A 10,973-nucleotide genomic window follows, 5' to 3' on the forward strand; every position below is an offset into this window, starting at 1 on the left:
AGAAGTGGAAGTATGGCTCAAGTGGCAGAGCACCAGCCTTGAGGGAAAAAGCCAAGTGAGAGGGCAAGGCCCTGAGTTCAAGCCCCAGTACTGGCACCAAAAGCTAAAAAGTAAATGAATAAATAAATAAATAAATAAATATACTTCAAGTCATGACCCACTGAATTTAAGCCATACCAATGAAGGGAAGTGAAGCTGCTCTTTGACAAATGCAAGTCTATTTAATAATGTGTGGTGCATAAATTATTTAATGTATATATTTATGATTCTGAGAACATATTTCATGAAGTTGAGGAGATCAGGCTAGGGAGAGTTTCTTTATATATCAGTGATTCTCAAACTTTAACATACACATGATTGCCTAAAAATCTTGTTTAAAAGATTTCTTGTTTAGTAGGTTTGGGGAAGGGATCTGTGATTCTGTATTTTCTATCTTTCTAGGGATGCCAATTTAGCTGATCCACAGAATACTTTTGAATGAAGATGTGCCAAGATTACAAATGTGTCACACTGGTAATGTAGGCACTGGCAAGTTTCTGAAGACAAACTTTTCTCTCAAAATGAGGAGAAAGGTAGATAAGGCACTGACAGATGAGAAGAGCATTTGTGTGCCACTCAAATTTTACCCAAGTTTCACATTATCTGGCTCTAAGGGAGAGATGGCTATATGTAAAAACATTTTCAAACAAACTGGGTGCTTTGTTCAAAAATCTAAAATTGACTTGGAACCAGAGATAACACTGACATATTACTCAATAGGGTCATGTAATTCTAAAATGAAGAGGAAACACTTGTTAATTACACATCTATGGGTATCACAGAGTTTGGTGGATGGAGCTTGGCTCACTGTGGACTCCAGGGAAATCAATTGTGCTTTGTCACCTTAAAGGCTCTAGCATAATAATAGCAGTGGAAGCCTTGAGGGGAAAGGGGACAGGTCTTATGAGAAGGGTCACAGTGCCCAGCAGATATGACATTGCCTAGGGGATGATAACACTCACCTTTTGGATTACTTATTCTTGGGTACAGGTGAGATGTACCCCAGGCCTCCTCCAAGTGTCTGATGGAGTCTTGGTTCTGCTAGTGCAGGGGAGAAGGTAGAAATCAGCATAACACACCAAATGAACTCTGTACCTCATCTAATCACTTAGTACTTTTGCAGAGGAAATATTATCCCCACTTGAGAGATGAGGAGACTGTCCCCTCAGAGCAATGCATCTGTATAAACACAGGAAAATTCTGACAAATGAGAGTCCCAGAAGTAATATCAGTCTTATCTACCATTTTAAGTTCTAGCAACATTCAAAGTGTTCTCACTGTTTTCATAAACTCATCAAACTATTCTTTCCATTGCTATTAATGAACCACTTTGGATTTTGTAATATTTAATGGTTTTGTAAGAAAATTAATGCTTTCCTTAGGAAAAAATTAACAATCACATTGAAAAAAATAAAATTGCCTATAATATAAAAACTCAGAAAACCACTGTTAAGATTTTAGTGATCAAAGTTTTCAACTTTCCCTATGCATAGATGTATTCTCTATTTCTCTATATTATTTTTACAAAAATAGTCTGATTCTATGTATGATATTGTAAGCTGCTTTATTTTTTTACAGACTTATAACATCTATGCAGTTTACATAGAGGGAAATTCCCTAGTGGAAGAGTAAGCACTGTGTTTAGGTAAACTGTCTGCTAATAAAAAGAAAGGATGCCTAAAACAAAGTGTTAGAATAAGGTTAAAGCACAGGGCTTGGTAAATGCCTTCTGGAGTCACTACACATAAGCAATACCTTCGATGTCCCTTCTGGGTGCCCTGCAACCCCCCCTGAGTTCCCTTGGGCCCCTTGGGTAGAAGGGGTCCTGTAGATTTCTTTGCATCCAAAACAAGCCCCCTAATTTCTGTTTGATTTTCCTCCTGTCATCCTTTACCTTTGCCATATTGTCAAATTCTCTTATCATATCCTCATTGCTGAGATTCATATCGTGTATGGCCTCTTTATAGTCCTTGAGATACTGAACCAGCCCCTTGTTGGTTTTCCTTTTGGCTTTCCTGGGTATGTCATCCTCAGCTGGGTGCTTTCCTGCAGCCCTAGTTTCACTCTCTGACTTTCCCTTCTCTTTTGACCCTGCCTCCCTCTCTGGCTTTCCTGAACAGTCTGGCTTTGCCTCCCTCTTTAGCTTTTTCTCTTTTAGCTCTTTCTCATGCTCTGGCTTTTCTTTCTCTTTTGATTTTCCTTTCATCTCTGGATTTCTCTCCCTCTCTAGTTTTCCTTCTTTCAGATCTCCCTCACTGTTTGGCTTTTCTTTCTTTTTTCCTTTTCCTTCAATCTCTGGCTTTTTCTTACCCTTTGGTATATCCTTATCTTCTACCTTTCTCTTATTTTCTAACATTTCCTTGTCTTTTAGATTGCATGCTACTTGTGGTTTTCCCCCACCCTGTGGCTGTTCATTTTTCATCTTTTCTTGGTTGGAAGGTATTCCTTCATTTTTGCTGTAGAGTTTTTCCATGTCGTGTCCTTTTCCTGTCCAGGGAGGGTGGGGGAAGGAAGAGGAGACAAAAAAAAAGAGACACGAAAGACTGAGGTTGCAAAACTGGAACTAGGTTCCTTTCGTTTCTTTGCATCTCGCCCTTGTGGAGGTCCACTAAGCTGGCCTGACTCTCCAAGTGCCCTCCTACCTGCCCCTAACCCACATTTTCCCCCACATGAGCCAACCATTCCCAGGCTGTCTGGCCCTGCTGCCCTCTCCTTGCTCCCTCAGTACAGCTAGGTGTGTGCATTACAGGTGGGGGTCGGGGACAAGCAGCGAAACCCACATCCTGCCCTGGCCAGGCCCTCCGTACTCTCAGCCCTCCGGAGTCCCTGTCCATGCTGCCACCTTCCACTGACCTGCAGAGATCAGGACAGGTTGTGCCTCCTTTTCAGGCCTTGCACAGCGCTGGAAACAGCAGACGCGCAGACCTGCAGACAGACAGACGGGACATTTGGTCCAGGTTCCTCTCCAGAACCCGGACCCTGCTCACCGAGCTTTCCCTCTGCTCCCCTCCATCCATCCTCAGCCCCCACCCGCGCACCCCAGCCGCCATTTCTTCTCAGGCCCTGGGCTCCAAACCAGGATGCTTTCCAAACTACCTCTGGATCTGTGTCCCCTCCCTCCCCAGAGGCGCCTTGCCCCGCCCCCACTGCCTTTGGGTTGGGATCAATTTGTCTTCTTGGGCAGGCGCAGAGCGCGAGGGGAGGGGGGTTGTTTCCAGAACGCGTCTACGTTTTCACCGTCGCACTGCGGGGCGCACCCCCACCCCATTGCCTACTCTAAAATGGATGGAGGGGTGGGGGTGGGCAAGGCAGCTGAGCTTCCGCAGGGTTCGCCTTCCCGCCTGTCACCCCTCCCCAGCTACCCTGCCGGCTCAGTGCCCCTCTCCTCACCAGTCTGGCTGATTCCTTCCCCACCCGGTTGCAGCAGCTGCTGCTCCTGCATCCAGCTGCCATCCACCTCCACCCCTGACCTGGGTCAGCTGGCAGCGTCCACCTCCACACTAACCTGAGGGGACTCAGGACAGGCCTGCGTCTCCGCGGGCTCGCAGAAGCCCGCTCGCTGCTTGCTTTTTGCCGGCTGCCTAGGCTGCTCTGGAAGCTGATTTCATTGGGCAGAGGGATTCCGCTGTAGGGCTGGCAAGCAAGCAGGCGCAAAGGCTGGTGCCCAGGTTGGCCCTTAGTGGGTCACGTGAGCGTCACGTCACTGGAACTTGCCCCTCCCTCTCGCCCGCGTACCTCAAGCCCCTCATCCTTGACCGATCCAGCAGCTGTGGGGGACATCCCCAAGAAAGAAGAAGGCTGACTGCCCCCAAGTGCTTTACCTGACCCATTTCCCAGAATCCATTGTCATCAAGTGTATGGCAACCAATCAAAGAGGATAACCTCAGCTTCTAAATCCCACAATCAAATTCAAAATCAACTCTGCCTGACTGCAAAACCTGGCCATGATGCCTGACAGGAAGTTGAGACGCCAAGGAATCTAGGGTTCTGTCCTCAGCCTCATCTTTCTTCAGTTCACACATTCTTGTTTTTGTGTCTGTACTGGGGTTTGAACTCAGACCTAGAGCTCTTCCTCGACTTTATCTGCTCGTGGAAGGTGCTCTGCTACTTGAGGCACAGCTCACTTTCCGGCTTTTTGCTGATTAATTAGAGCTAAGAGATTTGTCTGCCCCTACTGGCTCTGCAACTATCCTCAATTCTCAGCCTCCTGAGTAGCAAGAATAATAAGCTTGATCCACTGACACCTGGCCACCCCAACAATCTGATCTCACCAACTTCCTTATTGCAATTTACACTCCAACATTTGACCTCTTCCCACTAAGCAAGAATGTCAGAAAGTTCACAGAGAAGATAGTAAAACATTCTTGAACCTTTACCTCAGATGCAACTTCATCATTATCCTTGGATCACAATAGTCTGCTATTATTGTCCTTGGCTTTTCCCTTTTCTTTTCCTACTCCTCCTTTCATCCCTTATCTCTTTTTTGGAGTCATTACTCAACCCAAAAGTTAGAAATGAAAAACCCTACACAACAATGGAGAAAGCAAAGTATAAATAGAAAAACTGGATATTCACATGTAAAACAAGAAAGGAAACTACATGCAAAACAAGAAAGGAATCCACATACAAACCTGATATTTTCCTAAGAGTAACTCAAAATAGATTGTAGATATAAATGTAAAATAAAACTTCTGAAGGAGGACAAAAATAAAAAATAACTTGATTTTGGTGGTGGCTTTTAAATACCATTCCAAAAGCATTGATACCATGATGTGTCTCTTCCAGACTATGAGCAGGCTTTTGCTAAACAGTTTGCCTAAATTCTTCATTTCACATCCCAGTTTGATGAACTGACAAATGACAAATCTTGCCATACAGAATTCAGATGCTCTAAAAGCAGAGTAAATTGTATAGTAATTAATAATGTTCCTATAGGAGACAAAAGAAATAATGAATTGGCAAACTGAATGTCTTTTTTTATATATTGAGGTGACCCCCAATGTTGGAAACTAAGTGAAGTGACAACAAAATTTCTATCAGAGAATGAAAATTCACCAACAGACAATATCACAGATAGTTTCAGCACCATGGCTAGTGCATGCACAGTATTGCTGAAAACACTGGAATCCAAATGCAGATTTACAAAGGAAGAGAATATGTCATTCTACTTGAGGGAAATGGTGTGTGTCAACATACTCTATGACCATCACACCTGGTGAGGAGCATTTGAAAAACTTAAAACATTGATATGAAAATTAGATTGATAGTTTTTAATGACCAACTTCCATATAATGCAGAAGGTTTTTGAAATACTTTCAGGTACATTCTAAAACATTTGAGTCATGAGACCACGTCTAATCAAATTAAATCCTTGCTGCAATGACAGTTCTGGAGTAAGAACCACTGGAGATGGAAGTCAGTTTTAGGGCTCTGCCATGATTAAGGAGGCAGTTTATTAGTGATTGCAATTACTATCTTCTTTATTTTTCCTTTTCTTTCTTCCCTCCAGTCATCTTCCCATTTTTAAAATCATGTTCTCAGTCTTGTTTATTTTATTTGTTTGCTTTATTTGTTGGTCATGGTGCTTGAACTCAGGGCATGGGCACTGTCCCTGAGCTTTTGCACTCAAGGCTAGCACTCTTACCACTTTAAGCCACAGTGCCTCTTCCAGTTTTCTGGGGTTATTCAGAGATAAGAGTCTCACAGACTTTCCTGCCCAGGCTGGCTTCAGACCATGATCCTCAGATCTCAGCCTTCTGAATATCTAGGATTACAAGCATGAGGCACTTGCACCTGGCATGTTCTTAGTCTTAGTGCCAAAATCAGTAAAAATGATTATTCTTATGGCTTATCCTTGTGGTTGAGTATTTCTTTTCCTTTATGGCTGAATAGTATTCCATTATATTTTTATACATGTATGTACATATATGTATATTACATGTGTGTATATACATGAATATGCATATGTAGCATTTTCTTTATTCATTTACTTATGGATACTTTGGTTTAATTTATATCATGGCTATGTGAATCGTGCTGCCATAAACATGGATTACAGATGTCTCTATCATATACTGGTTTCATTTCTTTTCTATATATAAGCAGTAATGGGATTGGTGGATTATAAAATAGTTCTGTTTTTAACTTCTTGAGGAAACTCTATACTGATATTCATAATGGCAGTGCTAATTTACATTCCCACTAGCAGTGTATAAGGATCCCTGTTCTCTACATCCTTATTAATATTTATTATTTTTGGACGTTAAAATAATAGCCATTTTGAAAGGACCTAGCCAGCAAGATAAATAGAAAGCCCACAGATTGGGAGAAGTTCTTCACTAGCCATACAACAGACAAGGGCCGCATATCAAAAATACACCTTTAGCTCAAAAAATTAAATTCCCCAATAAAAAAAACCTTGAACAACCACCCCATTAATAAGTGAACTAAAGAATTAAAAAGAGACTACTCTGGAGAGGAAATAAGAATAGCCAATAGACACATGAAGAAATGCTCAACATCTCAGGCCATAAAAGAAATGCAAACCAGGAAGTGGCGCTGTAGCTCAAGTGGTAGAGCGCTCGCCTTGAGCTGAAGAGCTAAGGGACAACGCCCAGGCCCAGAGTTCAAGCCCCACGACCGACAAAAAAAAAAAAAAAGAAAGAAAGAAATGCAAACCAAAACCACATTGAGATTCTACTTCACCCCAGGTAGATTGGACATCATCAAGAAAACAATAAAAGATCCTGGTGGGGATGTGGCCAAAAGGGAACACTATTACACTGTAGGTGGGAATGTAAACTGCTTCAACAACTCTGGAAAGCAGTATGGAGATTCCTCAAAAGATTACACATAGAGCTTCCCTATGAACCAGCAATCCCACTTCTGGGCATTTACCCAAAGGATCACAAACAAAGCCATACTAAAGCTACCAGCACGACTATGTTCATTACATAATTATTTACCATAGCTAAGATATGGAACCAACCCAGAAGCCCACTCAGTAGATGAATGGATCAAGAAAATGTGGTATATATACACAACGGAATTTTATGCTTCCATCAGAAAGAATGATGTCACCCCATTCATAAGGAAATAGGAAGACTTGGAAAAAATCATATTAAGTAAGCCATACCCAAAGAAACATACGTTCCATGGTTTCCCTCATTTGTAATAATTAGTATATGTAAAGGATAGCCCTAGTAGAGGTTCCATGGTTTCCCTCATTTGTAATAATTAGTATATATCAAGGATAGTCCTAGTAGAGGATCACAATAGCTCAAAAGCTATGCATATATGACCATATAAATTGATGCTAATCTAATAAGACAAGATGCAAACATAAAGGGGATCCAAATAGGGAAAAAAGAAGTAAAACTCTCCCTCTTTGCAGATGACATGATCTTGTATTTAAAGAATCCCATAGACTCCACTCCCAAATTACTCAAGCTGATTCAAAACTTTGGCAAAGTAGCAGGGTATAAAATTAACCCTCAAAAATCAATGGCTTTTCTGTATGCCAACAATGAGAAAAGTATGGCTGAAATTAGGAAAGCAACTCCATTCGTAATAGCCCCACAAAAAAATAAAATACCTAGGAATTAACCAAAGAAGTGAAGGACCTCTATGATGAAAACTTTAAAAACTTGAAAAAGGAAATCAAAACAGAACTTAGAAAGTGGCAAAAAAAAAAAACATTCCCATGCTCCTGGATTGGAAAGATCAACATCGTCACAATGGCAATACTTCCCAAGGCTATCTACAAATTCAATGCGATATCTATCAAAATTCCAACCTCATTTTTCAAGGAAATAGAAGAGGCAATCCAAAAATTCATATGGAACAATAAAAGACCCCGAATAGCAAAAACGATCCTCAACAGAAAGAACAGTGCTGGAGGAATATCAATATCAAATTTCAAACTCTACTATAAAGCCATAGTAATCAAAACTGCTTGGTACTGGCACAAGAACAGACCTCAGGACCAATGGAATAGAATTGAAAACCCAGAAATGAACCTACAGACCTATAGCCATCTAATCTTCGATAAGGGAGCTAAAAAGAGAGAACGGAAGAAAGACAGCCTCTTCAGTAAATGGTGCTGGCAAAATTGGTTAACTACATGTAGAAAACTAAAGCTAGATCCTTATATATCACCCTGCACCAGAATCAACTCCAAATGGATCAAAGACCTAGGAGTCAAAGCAGACACTCTGAAAATATTACAGGATGGATTAGGAGAAACCCTAGGTCTCCTTGGCACAGGCCGAAATTTTCTTAATAGAGATCCAGAAACACAACAAATCAGAGAAAGGTTGGACAAATGGGATTGCATGAAGTTGCAGAACTTCTGCATGGCAGAGGACATAGCTAGCAAGATCAATAGAAAGCCTACTGATTGGAAGAAGATCTTCACTAGCCATACAACGGACAAGAGTCTCATATCTAAAATATACCTGGAACTCAAAAAATTAAATCCCTCAACAACAAATTTCAAAGAAACAACTGCCCAATAAATAAGTGGACTAAAGACTTAAAGAGAAACTTCTGGAAGTGGCACTGTAGCTCAAGTGGTAGAGCGCTGGCCTTGAGCTGAAGAGCTGAGGGACAGCGCCCAGGCCCAGAGTTCAAGCCCCACGACCGACTCAAAAAAAAAAAAAAAAGAGAAACTTCTCTGAAGAGGAAAGAAGAATGGCCAATAGACACATGAAGAAATGCTTAACCTCCCTAGCCATAAAAGAAATGCAAATCAAAACGACATTGAGATACCACCTCACTCCAGTTAGAATGGCTAAAATCAAGAACTCTAAAAACAACAGATGCTGGAGGGGATGTGGACAGAAGGGAACCTTACTGCATTGTTGGTGGCAGTGTAAACTTGTTCAACCACTTTGGAAAGCAGTATGGAGATTCCTCAAAAGACTCCACATAGAACTCCCCTATGACCCACAATCCCACTTTTGGCCATTTACCCAAATGATTACAAACAAGACCACACTAAAGCTACCAGCATGACTATGTTTATTGCAGCACTATTTACTATAGCTAAGATATGGAACCAACCCAGATGCCCCTCAGTAGATGAATGGATCAAGAAAATGTGGTATATATACACAATGGAATTCTATGCTTCCATCAGAAAGAATGACATTACTCCATTTGTTAGGAAATGGAAAGACTTGGAAAAAATTATATTAAGTGAAATAAGCCAGGCCCAAAGAAACATAGGTCCCATGGTTTCCCTTATATTTGCAATATCTGGTATATGTCTTTGTCAAGCAGAAAAGGTCAGATAAGGTGATGTTAGGGAAATGAACCCTAAGATATGGATTCAAATGTTTTTTTTTCTTTCATGGGATTGTTTCTAACACATTTATAAAATGATTTCTTTGTTGCTTTGTATGTCCCTCCCCCACAATATAACCCCTGCTTTTACTATTTTTGATGTTGGTATAATTTGTGGAGGGGAAGGGGAAAAACAAATCGTTTAAATAGGGATACAGGTGGACCCATTGCAACAATGATATGTACAAGTCATTAAGTCGAAAAATGAACTTTACAACTTTGGTGCGGGGGGTGGGGGTAGCGGGGAGGATTAGGGGGGGCTGGGGGAGGATGGGGAGGGATGGGAAGGGGAAACAAAGGAGGAGGCTACAATGCTTGATAAGAAATGACCTGTTGCAACAATGAGAAGTACAAAATGTCATGTCAAAACCAGCTTTACAATGTCGGTGTGGGGGGGGGAGGGGGGTATGATTGGGTGGGGGGGAGGGGAGAGGCTGGGAAGGGAGGTGAAGGGTAAACAAAGGAGGAGGCTGCAATGCTTGGTAAGAAATGTATGCATTATCCTGCCCATGTAATTGTAACCCCTCTGTACAGTATGTTCTCAAATAAAATAAAATAAAATTAAAAAAAAAAAGAAATGTGCTCATTATCTTGCCCATGTAATTGTAACCCCTCTGTACAGTATTTTCACAATAAAAAAATAAAAATAAAAATAAAAAAATTGATGCTAATCTAAATGAACTCCTAGGAGTTTGTTTTTTGTTTTTTAATGTACTGTGTGAAGTTATTTATTTTTTCTTTCATTTTTTTATCCCCTTCTTTTATACCCTGTCACTGTTTTTTTTATTTTGGTACTCTGTGTCTTGTATATACATTTATCTGATTTGGGGAAGGGAAGGGGAATAACAAAATGGTGAGACAAAGGACAAAGGGTGAACCAATGTAGCAGCAGTAATCACAAGACACTATTTTGGAAATGAACTTTAGAACCTGGGGGGAAGGGAGTTGCAGGGAAGGAAAGTGGGAGAAAATGATGGATGGGGTAAAAATTTTTGACAAGAAATGTACTCATTACCTTGCGTATGTAACTGTAACCCCTCTGTACATCACCCGTACAACAAAATAAAATAAAAATTCAAATAATAGCCATTTTGAATAAAATAACATAATTTAGATTTGCATTTTCCTGCTGGCTAGTGAGGATTACTTCATATCCTTGTTAACCATTTGTATATCTTCTTTTTTGAAATATCTATTTAGATTTTATTTTCATTCTGAATTGGTATTGGGGACTTCGTTGGTGGGTTGTTAAGATCTTTATATATCCTGAATTTTGAATAGTTTGGAAATGCTTTCTCTCATTCTGTAGGTTGCTTCACATCATCATCAATTATTTCTTTTATGTTACAGAAGTTTCTTTTCTATAATATAATCTATTTTATTTGTGTTATTTGGGGTGTGGGAATCTTATCCTAAAACATCATTGACTTTTTTTTTGCCAGTCCTGGGGCTTGAACCAAGGACCTGTGAGCTGTTCTTGAAACTGTGCTCAAGGCTAATGCTCTACCACTTGAGATACAGTGCCATTTTTGGTTTTTACTGAGCAAGGTTTTTTTTTAGGTAAGAGTTTCACAGACTTACCTTCCCAG

General features: G+C 40.7%; 1 protein-coding gene across 2 annotated transcripts; it reads right to left on the reverse strand.

Moving 5' to 3' along the window:
* Positions 1-1,752: 1,752 nt before the first annotated feature.
* Positions 1,753-3,650, reverse strand: Tceal2 (transcription elongation factor A like 2). Of its 2 annotated transcripts, none has more exons than XM_070040035.1 (3): positions 3,545-3,650; positions 2,893-2,964; positions 1,753-2,526 (listed from the first exon to the last, which is right to left on the reverse strand). In XM_070040035.1, the coding sequence occupies exon 3, from the start codon at positions 2,510-2,512 to the stop codon at positions 1,778-1,780; it is 735 nt and encodes a 244-aa protein (XP_069896136.1). In that variant the 5' UTR covers positions 2,513-2,526; positions 2,893-2,964; positions 3,545-3,650; the 3' UTR covers positions 1,753-1,777. The 2 variants fall into 2 exon arrangements, with proteins under 2 accessions (XP_069896136.1, XP_069896137.1); XM_070040036.1 differs by lacking the exon at positions 3,545-3,650 and adding an exon at positions 3,078-3,126.
* Between the last annotated feature and the right edge of the window lie 7,323 nt (positions 3,651-10,973).

This window comes from Dipodomys merriami, unplaced genomic scaffold, assembly GCF_024711535.1.
Source record: "Dipodomys merriami isolate MVZ:Mamm:240054 unplaced genomic scaffold, mDipMer1.0.p SCAF_3, whole genome shotgun sequence".
Taxonomy (NCBI): Eukaryota; Metazoa; Chordata; class Mammalia; order Rodentia; family Heteromyidae; genus Dipodomys; species Dipodomys merriami.

Excerpts from the sequence above, each read along its gene's own strand:
- Tceal2 (XM_070040035.1), bottom strand. The coding sequence starts at position 2,512 with ATGGAAAAACTCTACAGCAAAAATGAAGGAATACCTTCCAACCAAGAA.